General features: G+C 39.8%; 1 protein-coding gene across 2 annotated transcripts in view; it reads left to right on the top strand.

Annotated features, from left to right (window-relative positions):
* The window catches only part of Smyd5 (SET and MYND domain containing, class 5), a 340355-nt gene that overhangs the window by 252049 nt on the left and 71142 nt on the right, over positions 1–17164 (top strand). For both annotated transcript variants that reach the window (XM_068360043.1, XM_068360042.1), the window contains one exon: positions 3410–3587. In XM_068360043.1, coding sequence (XP_068216144.1) covers positions 3410–3587 — 178 coding nt within the window. The remainder of the gene's footprint in view (positions 1–3409; positions 3588–17164) is intronic.

Raw genomic sequence — 17164 nt, 5'->3', positions numbered from 1 at the left:
GGCTCTATCACTCACTGTCCAGAGGAAAAGGCAACCCTTTTAGCTGATGTTTTTGACGGTAAACAGAGTAACGAGAAACTTGATCTTCATGTTCTCCTGAGGCTAAACTAACTAGTTTAGCTTTTCGATGGGGTGAAATTAAAGCTCTCTTGATTGACCGTGATGCTTATGGAGGTGTAAACCCAAATGTTATTTTCCTTTGTATTTTTTATAAAGACTGGATATTTCTTAGCTCCAAAGTTATCTGTTGTTTTGCGCAAGTTAGTTAGTAAGAAGAGGAGCTTTTAGCACTTTTTGAATTATTGGTAATGTGTTTGTGGTAGTTCATCTAACTGACTCAACACTCAATTTCCATAACTTCCATATTATCTAGTTTTTAATGTTTTTAGCCAAAAAATTTTAATAGGTGTGCTGAACGTTATCATCTGTTCCCTAGTTTGTAATTTGGTTTTTGTAAAGGCCTTGGAGCATGTGATGCCCTTCTTACAATATTCAATGCTGTACAGAAATCCCTTGGTTGTGGTCAGGAAGTCTGTATGATTGGCCTTGATTTTAGTGCTGCCTTTGACTGTGGTAATCATGAGGCTCTTGTTTCCAAACTCAAACAGTAAGGAATGGGTGGGTGGTTTCTTAGCATCCTTATTGAATTTTTAAGTAATAGATCACAAAGAGTTGTTGTTGATGGGCACCATAGGGAGTATAGAAATGTGATCTCTGGTGTTCCTCAGAGTATTGTTCTTGGCCCATTACTTTTCATACTATATACACATGATTTGGTTTTGCCTAGAAAAAACACTTGTTGTATATGCAGATGTTGCTACTGTCTTTGCATCAATTCCATCTCCTGAATGTTGATATGGGGTTGCTGAATCCCTGATAAAGATTTAGCTAAAATTAGTACTTGGTGTAAATTATGGGGCATTAAGTTAAATCCTATCAAATCTCAAAGTATGATTGTAAGTAAGTCAGGGACAGTAGCTCCTCAACATCCGGATCTCAGCATTGATGATGTTTTTTTTTAACTCTGTATGACTTTTAAAATTTCAGGTGGGATTCTCGACAGTAAATTTACTTTTGAGAATCACATTAGGTCTGTCTTCTTCAATTGCACAAAAAACTGGGTTATTGAAAATGTCTTTAAAAACTTTTGGTGATCAATCTATTCTAAAGAAGTGTTTTAATTGTTTAATTCTACCTTGTTTCGAGTATTGTTCGCCTGTCTGATTTTTAGCTGCAGATTCTCATCTTAATTTGTTGGACAGGAACTTACAGTCTATTAAATTTCTTATTCCTGATCTAGATCTATTTTAATCTCTTGCACTGTTGTTCAATTATTTCGTCATGCATGTCGCATAAGATTTTTCATAATTCTAGCCATCCTTTACATTCAGATCTTCCTGGACAGTTCCTTCCTGTTGGTAATACTAAGTATGCAGTTAATTCTTAATAGTCATACCTTCTCCATCATGTGGCTCAATACAACACAGTATTCTATAAGTTTTATTCCAGGTGTGACCAAGCTGTGGAATGATCTTCTTAATTGGGTAGTTGAATCATTAGAACTTCTAAAGCTCAAATATACATAAGTTTTTATGGTTTATATATGAAACATCTGTTATAATGTTGTCACTGTTTTAAAAAAAAAAATTTAAATTGTTCATTACTTTTCATATTGTTTATATATTTCCTTATTACTTTTTCTCACTGGGCTATTTTTCTCTGTTGGAGCCATTGGGCTTATAGCATCTTCCTTTTGAAACTAGGGCTATAGCTTAGCCAATAATAATAATAATAATAATAATAATAATAGGTCAATTATGTGATTTGACCTAGAAAACAAACTTGTTGCCTATACAGATGATTCGACTTTCTTGGCATCAATTCCATTTCCTGAATGTAGATTTGGGGTTGCTGATTCACTCTATAGAGACCTAGCTAAAATTTGTGTAATTGTAGGTAGGTCAAGGATAATGTCTCAACATTCAGATCTCTGCATTGATAAGGTTTCTTTTAACTATATACAAGAACTTTAAAATTTTAGGTGTGGTTCTTTATTGCAAATTAATTTGGAGAAACACATTCAGTATGTTTCTTCAGTTGCAAAAAGTAATGGTTTATTGAGAAAGTTTTTTTTAAGAGTTTTATGATCAATCTATTCGGGAGAAATTTTTAATTCTGTCATTCTACCTTGTTTTGAATATTTTTCTCCTGTCTGGTTTAGATGTGATTCTTTATTGCAAATTAATTTGGAGAAATGCATTCAGTATGTTTCTTCAGTTGCAAAAAGTATTGGCTTATTGAGAAGGTTTTTTAAGATTTTTGGTGATCACTCTATTCAGGAGAAATTTTTGGATTCTTTCATTCTACCTTGTTTTGAATATTTTACTCCTTTCTGGTCCTCAGCTGTTAACTTATCTTAAATTATTGAACAAAATCTTGTGTTCAATTAAATTTGTTATTCCTGATTTTGATATTAATCTCTGGAACCATTGTTCAGTTAGCTCTTTACACATGCTGCTTAAGAATAAGCTTTTATTTATTTCTGACCATTCTTTGCAATCAAATCTACCCTAGACTGTACCATCCTGTATGTAGTCCCAATCATGCAGTTAATTCTAGCAGTCTTGCATTCTATCATAAGGCTCAACGCTACACAGTATTCTATAATTTTTATTCCTGCTGTAAACAGGTTGTGGAATGATCTTCCTAATTAGGCACTTGAATCGATGGAACTTCAGAAGTACAAACTTGTTGTGAATGTTTGTATTTTGAACAGGTTGACACCATTATCTTCATTGTTTATATATAACAGATCTATTTTAACTTTGTGACTGATCTCAAGATACTTTATATTTCTTACTATTATTTTTCATATATAGTTTATTTCCATCCTCACTGGTCTTATTTCCCTGTTAGAGCCTTTAGATTTGAAGCATCCTGCTTTTCCAACTAGGCTTGTAACTTGACTACTAATGCTAATATGACCTGGATTCAGGCATATTTTATTCCTATTGCAACATGATCTGTAAAGCTTTTGTAGAGATAGGAACTTACAGTTCTTGATCTCCCCTATTATAATTCTAGGGATTTGTTTGATGCAAACAAACCAAGTTTTCATACCATAAAACATCTTTTCCTACTAACCCATCAATTATCTTTTTGGCTGGGCTTGCCTCCCATTTCATCATTCTTGTGTGTGAGATCTAATTTGCCAAATAGAATGAGATTGGTTGTTAGTAAATTCTTTTGTCTTCAGGATTTCAATGGGCAAACCTCTGAGGTTGTTTGTACTACAAATGAATGGCTTATTATGATTGATTCAGTATATTTGTTTGAAAAATATGTTTTACATGACAGGTTAGTTTAAAAAATACATTTGTTATAAAAACTTGATTTTCCCTTTTAACAGTGGCTAACACCGGAAGGGTTTCGTTCCTTAGTGGCTTTAGTTGGAACTAATGGCCAGGGTATTGGTACTAGTCCCCTGAGTAGATGGGTCCGAAACTGCGATGTTGTTGAAGTGGGAACACCTGAGAGAGAGAAACTTGATTGTCTTATTGATAACATTTACGAACAGCTCGAAAAGGGTATGTATTTTTGTTGAGGTTTGTAAACATAGTTACCAAGGTATAATGCAATAAAGATGATGAAAATCCTACCAAGTGCATCTCCTCAATTAATATTGTACAAACTGTAAACTTGTAATTATTGTCATCAGTATTTTGCAATTTATTCTGCCACCTCCAAATTTTCATCTAGTGAGAATTTTCAGCAATATCAGTAAATGGAAACAAGCTTGTTAGCTTTGTTAAACAATACTTCAGTTTTCACAACAGCACTCATTTGTGCTTTTTCCAAATTATATGAAGCTGGGATGATTGTAAAAATATGTTAAGTTGTATTCCTTCTTTTAGGAACTAAGGAAAATGATGCTGGTAAAGTAGCCAATACAACAACCATGAATATATCAATATGCACTACCTGTTCCTATTAGTGACTCTTAACTATCTTCAAACCCATCATCTTTAGTAAATGTCAGGTTTAGTGGAATAATAAATTTCATGACAAATTGAAACAAATTGAATCTAGTGTTAGACTGTAGTGTGCACTTAAAATAGAAGGCCACATTGAAGCGATATCCTGTCTTTGAATGGCTCACACTCGTTTGAACTGTATGTATTTGGTGAGTAACATCATCATTATCTTTCTCTACAACCTTGTCCTATTTGGGGTTGCTATAATGGTTCCCCAACATATTTCTCCATTTCCTTTGGTCCAGTGCATTTTCCTTGCTCAATCCCATCTCCCTGATATCTCTTTTTGTACGGTCAATCCATCGCACTTTTGGTCTTCCTAACCATCTCCCACCAAGTAGTCCAAGATCCATCATCTTCCTTATCAGGTGGTCTTCCTCTCGTCTCTTTATATGTCCATACCATCTTGGTCTACTTTCTCTCACCTTGGTTGGCAGTGGTGCGATTTTGAGGATGCATCTAACATGCTTGTTCTTAACTTTATCATTTCTTGTAAGTCCTTATTGCCACTTGAACATCCTCATCTCAGTTACATCAATTCTGTTCTCATCTCTCCTCTTAGTTTCCCATGTTTCGGACGTGTACATTGCAGGTCTCGTTACCTGTCATTGGATCTTGCTCCTTAGCTTAACCCTTTTACCCCCAAAGGACGTACTGGTACGTTTCACAAAAGCCGTCCCTTTACCCCCATGGACGTACCGGTACGTCCTTGCAAAAAAATGACATAAAAATTATTTTTTTCATATTTTTGATAATTTTTTGAGAAAATTCAGACATTTTCCAAGAGAATGAGACCAACCTGACCTCTCTATGACAAAAATTAAGGCTGTTAGAGCAATTTAGAAGAAATATACACCAAAATGTGCTGGGAAAAAAGTACCCCCTTGGGGGTTAAGGGTTGGAAATTTCCAAAAAGCCTGGGGGTAAAAGGGTTAATTGGCATCCTTTGATCACACAACACCCACTAAATTTCCTCCACCTATTCCACCCTGATTGTCTTCTTCCAGTCAACTCTTCATCTAAGTATCCTGTATTTTGGATCACAGACTCCATATATTTTAAACTTTCTACCTCTTTCAACTTATGAAAATCAATCTCAAGATCTACCCATCTCTCCCTTTCTGCTTCCTCTAATTTACAGTACATTCCTAGTCTCGATTCTATTTATTCTCAGACCTCTCTCTTCCAGACAGTTCCTCCATCCTTCTGCTTTAATATTTAGTTCTTTATCATCAGTAGCACATGAAAATCCATCTTCTAAATACAGTTTTTAAACACAAGACTTACCCGCTGGTTATATAAATATAGCTTTAGTCTGACGTCGCGGCAGAAATTCAAAACTCGCGGCAATCGCAGATTGAGTAGCCAGGTGTACCACCAGCGCGCCCTCTGGCGAAGGTACTTAAAACCATTCCATTATTCCTCAGATTTTCTCTGCCGCTCACGCCAGCAACATCGTTGGATATTCACTCGTTATTAACTTGAATTTTGGCTGTTATCTTGGTGATGTACTGTACTACTAAATTGGTTATTGACATTCGCTTATTTTGATTTTCTTTGGTATTTGATCGCTATGTTCATAGCTTAAAAGGTAGGATTAGAAGTTTTTTCAACATACTGTAAAACTAACGAACCTATTCTTGAAAACAATGGCGGAAGGAAATACTCCGCCAGCGCTATGACGTCACAGTCATATGACGTAAACTACGTAGACTACGTAGTATGACTTGCAATTTCTTTCTTTCGCCATGCGAAGAATAAGTGAATACTATCTCACCAATAGTATGTAAGTTTTTATAAGATAAAAGGAATATGTTATTTTGAGAAAATACAGTATTTGTCCTTTTAGTACACTTTCTTTAGATAATCTATTTTCAGAGATTAAATAAAACTAGCGTACAGTTAATTTTACGCTACCTAGTATTGATGACAATCAATATAGTCCCACGATTCTTTGTATCGTTTACTTTTTCGATATTGGGAATACTAATATTTATCGTATAATACATATAGATGTTCCAATTGTAAAGTGTGTCAAATCATCTTTTATTGGAAACCCTAAGTAATAAGGGTTGTTTATATATATATATATATATATATATATATATATATATATATATATATATATATATACATTATTCCTATATCTGTTCATTTAATGTTTTATATAAAATATTTTGTTACAATTTATGTAGGATTCAGTGAAAACCTATTGCATTCTCATTCAAGCCCTTGACAGAATAATAAGATCTCTCCCAACGGGCAAGTCTACTTATGGTCTTATGTGAAAGAGTTTAAAAGTGCAAGTTTTCAGTGCTAAATTAGTGCAGTAAATTTATTCAGTACAGTGGAGGGTGCGTCTGCTCGGACCTGTCGTTATCCTAGCCTTAGAACTCTTCCAAGCTCCCCAACCCTTGGGAGAAGGAATATCGATCGGCGAAAGGAGAGGAGAGGCGTTAGCGCCCGAGCAGACGTCCCCTCGAGCGTTCCTGTTGACGCTTCCCAGAACGCCCGCCCTCGCCGTGGGTAAGGCGAGGTAAAAGTGTTATCTAATGCCGAGTATCAGAGCTTTGGACAGCAAGCTACTAACGCTGCTGTAAGAGTTTGACACTATGTTTGTAACTGAGTGCAACTTCTTTGTTTCTTTTGTTCGATGAGCGAACGTTCTAGACGCGAACGGCATAGTTCCGAGTGTCTGAATCGCGAGCATCATTGTTCTGAAAGTCTCGTGGCGCCGAGCGTCAAGCAGTTGCATGACGTCAAGCATCCAGTGACATTGAGTGTCAAGCAGTTAGACATGACGCCGAGCGTCAAGCAGTTACTTGACGTCGAGCGTCAAGCAGTTGGACGTGACGCCGCGTGTCAACCATAGCTCCAAGCGTCTAGATCGCGAGCATCTAAATTGTGAACGGCATTGTTCCGAGAGTCACGTGACACCGAGCGTCAATCAGTCGCATGGCATCTAGCGTCCAGCAGTTGGACTTGACGTCGAGTGTCAGGCAGTTAGACGTAACATCGAGCGTCGAACAGTTCCGTGGCATCAAGCTTCCAGCAATTGGACTTGACGTCGAGTGTCTAGCAGGTAGACGTGACCGAGCATCAAACAGTTGTATGGCATCAAGAGTCCAGCAGTTGGACTTGACGTCGAGTGTCAAGCATGACGCCGAGCATCAAGCAGTTAGACGTGACGCCGAGCATCAAGGAGTTAGACGTGACGTCGAGCATCAAGACTCGGACGTCGTGGTTACATCAGTTGGGCCAAACGTCGAGATCGCGAACGTCTTAGTTCCGATCGTAATGACCGTGAGTGTCTAGCGTTGGAACATTGTTACACCAGGCGCTATGTTAAAAGATACAGAAATAAATATTAACTGGAAAGATATTATTTTCTCAGACCAAGGCCCGCTTGAACTAACTCTTGGTGTCTGTTGGAGGGCGAGAATTAAACCCCTAACAGCATTGAGGCCAGAATTCAGGACCTTAAGGAGTTGACTCCTAGCCTACAAGACATCTCTAACTCGGTTAGAGACATGTAGGAGGAAGGGATTGACGATCTCTTTTCCCCTATTTATCTTTTAGAGGAATTCTCTTAGGAGAGGTTCCCAAGATCCTTCTTCCTTCAATTGACTTTAAGAAACTCATGAGAGTTTTTTCTGAAGAGTTTCCGATTTATTTTGTGCCTGCTGCTCCTCATCCCGCCTTCAGAGTTTTCGCTAAGGAGGGAGTCGAAGGAGTCTCTGTTTACTAAGATGGTGCTGTCTCGATCATCTAATAGAGCTTTGAGGATAATGGGAGACTAGATGCAATCCAAGTATTCCAGGATAACAAGGGTGGAGGTCTAGCCATGTTAAGGTCGAGGACCTTGTGGCAGCCCCACAGAGACCTTTACAGCCCCCCTGGGTGGATCGCTGAGTCTCTCAAGGAATGCAGGTAAATGAGGCATAAAAAGCTATGAAGCCAGCTTCCTTATCAGATATGCCAGGATAGCAAGGGTGGAGGTCTAGCCACGTTGAGGTCGAGGACCTTGTGGCAGCCCCACAGAGACTTTTACAGCCCCCTGGGTGGATCGCTGAGTCTCTCAAGGAATGCAGGTAAATGAGGCATAAAAACCTATGAAGCCAGCTTCCTTATCAGGTATGCCAGGATAGCAAGGGTGGAGGTCTACCCACGTTAAAGTCGAGGACCTTGTAGCAGCCCCACAGAGACTTTTACAGCCCCCTGGGTGGATCCCTGAGCCTCTTAAGGAATGCAGGCAATGAGGCAGGATAACTTTGAATCAGAAGTCAGAATTGAGGTACGCACCACCCTTTTTTCTTCCTCTCTTCTCCCTCAAGAGTTGGTCAAAGACACAGGTTTTGGTGTCTAAATCAGCAAGAAAGTTTCTGCATACTTTTTCTCTAAACCCCACAGACAACAGTAGGAGCCAGACTTAACTACTTCTGGCAAGCCTGGGAGAGGAGGGGAGCAGACTTTTGGTCCGTGCTATTACTATAGGACGGATGCGAAATCTTTTCCCTAGTGAAACCTCCTTTATTAGTTACTCCGATAGACCTCTCTCCTAAATACAGAGAGACAGGCTATGCAACATCAAATGTCTCTCTTTTTGGAGAGGGAGGCTATTGTCCGGTCATGGATGTAACTGTTCTCAACGCCATCGTACAGAAGTCAAAGTTCTCCTTGGAGACATCGAAATCAGTCCTTACAGCAGTAGGAAAGGTCCACTGGATTGTCTCTTTAGACCTCCAGGATGCTTACTTCCACATCCTCATCCATCCGAACTTCAAGCAATTCTTGAAGGTTCGTGTATAGGAGGAGGTTGTCTAGTTTTGGGCTCTTTGTTTTGGGCTAAGCACCACCCCTCAAATAGGTGGTGCGTCTGCTAGAACCTGTCGTTCTTCTAACCATAGACCTCTTCCAAGCTCCCTAAACCCTGGGGAAGGAATGTCGAACGTTCTAACCATAGACCTCTTCCAAGGAATGTCGACTATAGACCTCTTCCAAGCTCCCCAACCCCTGGGAGAAGGAATGTCGAACAACAAAAGGAAACGAGTGGCTTTAGCTCCCGAGCAGACGCCTCCTGGAGCATACCTTTTGACGCTTCCCAGGACACTCACCTTTGTCGTAGGAAAGGTGAGATAAAAGTTTTTTCGTCATCTTTGGATGACGCAACACCCAGACGAGGCTGGCGTCAAGCTTCCAGACCTCTGAAAAGGAAGGTGGACACGGTCAATCAACGTCCTATCATGACACCGCAATCTTCTGGTTGTAGTCTTTGGAGCAGTCCTGAGCGTTTTTTCATTTTACTGAAGAAAGCTCTCCTACCAAACGTCCTTTAAGGATGTCGGCAACTATCAAGAAACGTCCAACTCACCCAGTTGCAGGACAGCTGTCTGAGCCTGACATGACCTCGGGTTCATGCTCCTCCTTCACCGTCAGACTGGTTTTCGTCCTCTGGACGCTCCATGTTTTTTAAACGGTGTAGAAAGAGAGCTTGTGGTAGACGTGACGTCTCCTGTACCACAACAGGTTGACCCTAATTTTAATATGCTGCAAGATATGCAACAGAAACTCTTCGCTCATGCAAGTTTATCAACTGGCAAACAACAAGAGAGTAGCAGGCCTGGACGCCAAGTGTCGTAAGGCTACTAGTCGAGAGGTTCTTGATGACGAACGTCTTTACAACTTCCTCGTTAAATGTCGTGTTTTAGCCACTTTTAACCCAAGGAGTCAAGCAGATAGACGTGACGTCGAACGTCCACCTAACATGACGTCAAGTGTCCAGCGGAACGTGACGTCGAGCGTCCTGCAGGATTTGACGTCAAGCGTCCACCAAGATGTGACGTCGAGCATCTAATGGGACGCGACGTCAAGCATCAAGCACAGTCATATGCCTTTTCCAGATCAATATATTTGTTAGTTTTCGTACAGGAAATATTGCTTCTGTTTTGCTCTTGCCTGTCATGAAACCTTGTTGGATATCTAAAAAATACACCAACCCTCTTAGTCTTCGATCTATGATTCCCAGATTTTGAAGGTATGAGATAGTAGAATACTCATCCTCCAGGCAGCTAGCATCCTTTTGCCTTTCAGAATAGCCTTTAGCAGCTTATAAAGTGCTGTTACTCCATCTTGACCCAAATACTTCAAAATCTCTGCTGGTAACTCATCTGGTATTGTTGCTTTTCGGTTCATCTTGTTTGAGGATCCCTCAACTTCCACTCTTTTTATTTCTTGAATTGGACCAGAAATGCTTTCCATTTCCTCTGTTAACATTCTTTCCTTTTTTTCATTCATTAACCTTTCAACATATCTTCTCCATCTTTCCTTTATTTTATCGTTGCCTCTCAAAAAATTGCCGTTTCCATCTTTAATAGTTCTAACTGGTTTTACATATTTACCTCTTTGATTTTGCTCTGCTGAGATTCTGAATGTTTTCTCTTCACTTCTCTTGTTTCTAGTTCATAAAGTTTACCATGATGTCCCCCCTTTTTATCACTCAATGCACGATTTGCAATCCTGTTTACAATCATACTCCTCACCTTCATTCTCCTCACCTTCATTCTCCTCTGATGTTTTCCAGATCTTCAATTTTTCTCTCTTGGTTTTAAGGATGTTTCCTATTTTTTCACCCTGCCACCAGGTCTTTTTTCCATTCTTTCTTTTATCAGATGATCTTCCATATATCTCTATTCCTATTGTTTTTATAATATCTGCTATTACACACCACGTGTGGTTTATGTCCTGTATGTTATCTAGTTCAACTTCAACAAGCTCATTCTACTCTCTCTTTACAAAGCTTCCTGTTTCTCTGTATCTTTCAAATTCCACCAACAAAGCTAAGAAGAAATGGAAAAGAAGAAAGGGTATCAGAAAGATCTAACGCCAATATCTGTCAGTAATGTTCTATGTTGGCTTGTCACTTGCGCTTAAGCCAGGGTTTTACAGTTCTTGACTGCTGATGCAAACTCCTTTTTTACCAATATGTAATCAATTTGGGCGAAAGCATTGCCATTTCTATATGTTATCAAGTGATTTACTGTGTTAATGATTTTCATTCTATATGATAGGGCGAAGTCCAGAATACTTGAAGTCCCTCATCATTTTGCATTCCTAGCCCATACCCCCCTGAACCTCCTCAAATCCTCTGTTAGTAGCACCAATATGTCCATTAAAAGTTCACCACACCAATAATATTTCAGTAACTGGTACCTCCTGTAAGGCTTCATCTAATTCCATCCAGAAGTTTTCCTTTTCAAACCTGAGGACTCCCCCCTTGTGGTTCATAATGCCCTAATTTTCTCTAAACCATTCTAGTTTCATTTTAATGATAAAATCATTAACTCTAACCTCTTCCAGCACATTGTCTTTTAAGACAGGGAACAAAATTATTCCCGCTCCCTTCAGTTTTCGGTCTGTTCCAACATAGTACATCTTGTATCCTGTGCTAATTTCTGCAGCTCGTTCTCCCTTCCACTTAGTTTCCTGTACTAGCAGAATGTCAGTTTTCTAATCTGTCATCATTTTAACTATTTCAAGTGAGACCACTCTCACATCTTTTGTGTTGTCAAATCTATATTGGACTTTCTTCTTTATGAATGTCAATTTCCTTATCCATCATCATTTAACTATTTCAAAGCTTTTTCTTGTCATGGTCCATACATTGAGTGAGGCCACTCTGACTTTTTAGCGTTGTCAATTCTATGTCGGGCTTTCTTCTTTTAGCCTTCTCCGCCCTTTAGAAGGTAGCTTTTGCATATTTTCCATAAGACTTGGACAAGGGTCTCGCACGCGCGTCGCTTCGGAGGTACGCTCTAGCCATATTCGGATTCCTGTGTTGCTGAACCATCATAAAAGAGTTGACTGTGTGTTTTACAGGCGAGATACCGTTCCTTCCTGCCACCCAACCCTCACCATTTATCCAGGCTTGTGACCGCACTAAGAAAGAGCTGACTTGCTCTCCTCCTGTGACTGACTTGGTTATTTGGTGAGTAACATGCATTGCCAAAATCCAGAATCTAGAAGTAAAAGTTACAATTAAAGATACTTTGTTTGAACATCCTTTTTAACTAACAATGAATATCAACTTTTGGAAATCTATTAAAGGGATTTTGTCAGTATCTTAAACATTTTCAATCCTAGTAGTTTTTAAATTGCTAGTAATTGAAGGTGATTAAGAATGAATGTACATTTGTTAATTGAGAATAAATATTTTGTAATAACAGATTCCTTGGACTAACTCGGAGAGTTAAAGAATGTTAACTTGGTGTTCTGGGAAACTATCAGTAGTAGGGTATTTATTTACAAGAGCACACTCTCCATTTACTCCAAAATTATGCAGTCCTGCAGCTCTCCTCTTTTTATACAGTAATTAGGAGGTTCTTTAAATCCTAGGAAAGCAAAAAAATGGCAAGATATGTTGCAGGAGGGGTTGGTGGAGGAGGTACTAAGCGACCGGTAACCAACATCGTCAACATAATCAACCAAAGAGAAGTTTGTGATGTCAGCGGACATTTGATATATATTCAAAATATATACTAAATTAAGAATGGAGTAATTGCTCAAAAGTGTCACTATTTGTGAAATGTATATTTTATATTAGGTAAACATTTTATATAAATCATATTAAAGTGTTTTTTATAGAAACTAATTTGAGAATGACTAGGTTTCCCAGACAACGTTTTTCTATGCCATCTATTGACCACTACCTAAGGATGCTTGTCCATTTCCCGCCAATGAAAGCACCCATAAGCTGCAAAAATAGTCATTCTCGTAAAAAGTTTCTTTAAAAAAAATATATATTGTTAAGTATTACCAAATAAAATATACAAATCACAAATAGTGACACTTGAGTAATTGATCCATATTTTAATTTAGTATATATTTTGATTATACAGCATACCAAATGTCTGCTGATGTCACAAACTTCTCTTTGATTGGCTCTGTTGACCATGTTGGTTCCAGGTCGCTTAGTACCTCCTCTACCAACCCCTCCCCCTCCCCCTATCCCCTCCCACAACTTTTTTTTTTTTTTAAAGAACCTCCTAATTACTGTACAAAAAGAGGAGAGCTGTAGGAATGCATAATTTTGGAGTATATGGAGGGCGTGCTCTTGTAAACAAATCCCAGTAGTAGTAACTAGACATTTGTGAATTTTGTCTAGCCCAGAGCCATACTTATAAGTGTTATTTTACTTTGTATTCTTTTTGTAATGCTACCGTACATTCTTTGATTACCAGTTATGTGTCATTTTAAAGAATTCTTGTATTATAGAACCTTAGAAAAGATACATATGGAAGTTGAAATGAACTGGTATGAGCTACATGAATAACCCAATTTATGAGTATACAAATTCAAATTTGTTTTCAAGCATTGTACAGTCTGCAAGGAAGAATTTCCCTCTATGCACATTTTTTGTGGTTAAGTACTAATGAGACTAGCAAGTGTATTCAGACACTACCCACATAGTGATTACAAACATTTTACACTATCATTTGAAGTGTAGAGATGCTCCTAATCTTCACAACACAGGCTTTTTTCACCATCATCATTTCAAGCAAAGAGCTGCTCCTACTCTCCACGATACCTATTGTTGTAAATGTTGTTCCAATGGTTCCAATTCAAATTTTAAAGGTCAACTTTTAGAGCATATCAATATGCAAATTATTGTATTATCCATCATTACTAGTTTTTAATTGGTTAGATTTTGTTCGATAACTTGTATTAGTTTTTTTGGGCTCGAGCCATGTTGCCGGATGGAAGTTCCTCCAAGGCAGCTTTCTACATGGGATATTTCCTGAGAGTGATATACCAGAGAATTTTACCTGTAGAGGTATCACAGGGTTCTAACCCCTGGAGCGAATATCTTGAGAGATATCATGTATGGAACAGGGACATGTTTAAAACAACCACAACTATCTTTTCCCAAATAAAGTTAACCTTGTCTTAAAGGATATGGGATAGGATTGGATATGTGGGAGAAGAGCTGTTACAACTCCGATCCCAGTGTGCTGTAAACATGTTCGCTGGTTCTCCATTCCTTCTTGCAGCGCCATCTTGATAGATCGCTTTTGGAGTTTTCTGCTTGTTTTCAATTTTTTTGTGTTTTTGAGATTATAGATGCTTCTGCTTCTACCTCATCAGTTAAGCTGAGTACCTTATCCTTTTTTGGTTGAGAATTTTGCGTCTTACCCCCTTTTGTTTTTGCATTATGCATCTGTTATTTATCCACTGCCATCGCAGGGCCGAAGCTGGAAGCTCATGTCTCCAAATTGCTCGGGATTGTATATGAAATTCTTAGCTAGTCTTGTAAAAGTGTGTTGAATACATTCTTTTACAACTGTGGTATGATTATAGGTTAGAGTTTTGCATTTTTGCATGCCTGTCTCAACCAGTCTTGGCTTAGACTAACTACTTGCACTTAGTCCTTGGGAAAGACCAGCTAATATTTACAAACCCACCTTTACCTTCTTCCACGTAACCGCAAGGTTATCGTGAGGTAGGCACCTCTCCCTAGCTATTGATATGTCATAGTGGGGAGCTGCTACCTTGAAGGTACTCCCTGGGAGCAGTGGATAGTGGTTTATAGCTGTCTTTGGGCGACAGTATATCACTTTATCTATTTAGCCTTAGTCTCTGGTTAGGCAGCACTGCGTGTCAACACTGTTGATCCCTTGGAACGAAACCAACCCTGTTCTGATATTGACAGGTAGACATTCCTTTCGTGTCGCCTTACCCATTTTCTAGGCTACTATTCTTAGTTTGTGGTATGCTGGCTGCCGCTTGTGAGATTTCGTTCTCTGCGCCTACTTACTGTAGATCCCTTGGAACGACATTAGCTTGTTCTAATACTACAGTTAGGCCTTCCTATCCTGCCGCTTTACTATTTTCTGTCCCCCTTCCTTCTCCCCCTCCCCCTCACCCCTTGGTAGACTTGGTCTGCTTGCTGTGGGACAGGTTTCCTTGCCATCTGAGGAATCCTCAGTTGCTACATACATGGACGGGACAGCTTGTGGGTCTTTTAGTCTGGTTCTAGGTGGGCGAGTGAATGATCCTATCCTGGATTAATTCTCTCTGTCACCTTACCGGCTACCCCTGGGTGGACCAGCTGTCCCTTTCCCCTTCCTAGTTAGGCTACATTTTATCACTGTCCGTGGAACTACAATTCCTTTATCTAGTCTACATTCCGTGGCATTTAAGCATACCTCAATTGCTATATAAACTAGGCTAGCCAGCACAGTGGTTTTTGAGGCCTAACCCTTCTAGGCAATAAAACCAGAACCCCTAGGGGTCCTCCTGTGCTGCCTTAGTAGTGGCCTGCTTTCTGGCTTCAGCTCTCCATCTTAGGCTATGTATCTCTCATTGTGGGGTCTTGACTCCTTTGCCTGGTCGGAAGCTCCCTGGCTGAAGTATTTACCATTTGGCCATACTTTCCACTCCTGCCGGCTTGAGTTCTTCTAGCCATAGATGTGAGTAGGTCTGGAGTACTTCCCTCCTTTCATTGGAAGAGAGCTCCCCCCTCGCCGCCTTAGCTGTAGCCTTAAGCTGGTCAACTGCATCTGTTCCCTTCTGCTCGTATCTGAGGAACATTATCTCTAAAGTTGGTCAGTTGGATACCTCCTAGTAGTTAGAATTTTCATTGAAATTGTGCATTTGTGACATCTAGGTCGTGTTAAACGGGTTTCATTATTTAAAAAGGCTAATCCCCTCTCTCTCTACTGCCTACTATTGGTCTGTACCTTTCCTATTATCCATGGTCTGATTCCCTATAGGATTGTTGACTTGACAATGCCACTGCCGTGTTGTGTTGACATACCTATGGGCAAAGGAGGTCAGTCCTTAGAGCCATGGTTGCTAGAAATAGCTGCCGCCTTGGGCATGGCTGCTGCCACCTCAGGCACAGCTGCTACCAGCTTATGCAGGATGGTATCTGAGTTTATCACCTTAGGTTGTCTATTCGACTGACCTTGGGGGAAACAGTGTTCTATTGGTATGAACCTATCTTCCCCTATTTTACCACACTTAAGGAATTATTATAGAATTCTGAGCTGCTTGGCATGAGCTTCCATTGTAGTGTAGCTTTAGCTGTAGCTAGAGTAGGTAGAAAGTTTTTGATTATATATAATTATTGAAAATTTTTTATTAGAAATTTTTGTGAAACATGAAGATATACAATTTTTTTGTGTGTGTAAATAGTACTCATTGAAACTTTTTTATCTTTACAGGTTGCTAAAGACATGGAATGTGCGACAGTAACCTGCACCAGACGGGTCAAGTTCCCCTGTAACCACAAGACCTGTCGGAAGCCCGCTTACTGCCATGTTTTCAAAGGTTCTTTTGCCATCTGGGAACCGCCTAACTGCAGTCTGTACAAGGACCTGATTCACATGGGTCTCCACGCTACCAATGTTTCACAGGACGAGAAAGCGCTGGGTCAGAAGACCATCAGGCATTAGGCGAGAGGCTTCCTGAAGAGCTCTCAACAAGGTGCTCCTTATCTTCCTTCGATGGAACTAAAGGACTTTCTCTTCCTCAAGGCTGATGCGACTGCTGTGTATGGTTACCACATTCTGATGGTTCAACTTCCGCCGGCACAACTGGATCAGGTCGATCATGAAGTCTGGGACGCGCTTCACATGATGAGCTTGGATGCTGACATGTCGACAACTTCCATGGCATCAGAGAGAGAGAGAGAGAGGATCCTACTGATGACAGAAGCCTCTGATGAGTGTTTAGACAGTCATCAGGTAAGTATGGCTCCTAGTGCTTCTTCAGCTCAGACCCCTATTTCTGTACCTGCCACTCCTGCCTCAACTTATACTCCTATTCCATGAAGGAATTCATGGAAAACATTCATGCTGAACATAAAAGACCGCAAGGGTCCTTTGAGGCGAAGATTGAGGCTTTTCAGCAGGCACCTAAGTCCAAGGCTCCACCAGCGTCGAGTCTCCTAGGCTGCTCGGCAAAGAATCCTTGGCATTATGCTGAGCATATGGCTCCGAGTGAGGGGTACCTTCACATTGGAGTAGGCATGTGATCTAAATCGGGCTCAGACCTAGAAATCTACTCCTCTATCAACAATTATTCTTCTAAGCAAGACTGAATTCTGAGGCATCCATGAAGGAAGATATGAT

The sequence above is a fragment of the Palaemon carinicauda genome, chromosome 36 (assembly GCF_036898095.1).
Source record: "Palaemon carinicauda isolate YSFRI2023 chromosome 36, ASM3689809v2, whole genome shotgun sequence".
NCBI lineage: Eukaryota > Metazoa > Arthropoda > Malacostraca > Decapoda > Palaemonidae > Palaemon > Palaemon carinicauda.
Note: the sequence above shows the minus strand (reverse complement) of the source record. Positions and strands in the feature narration are given on the sequence as shown.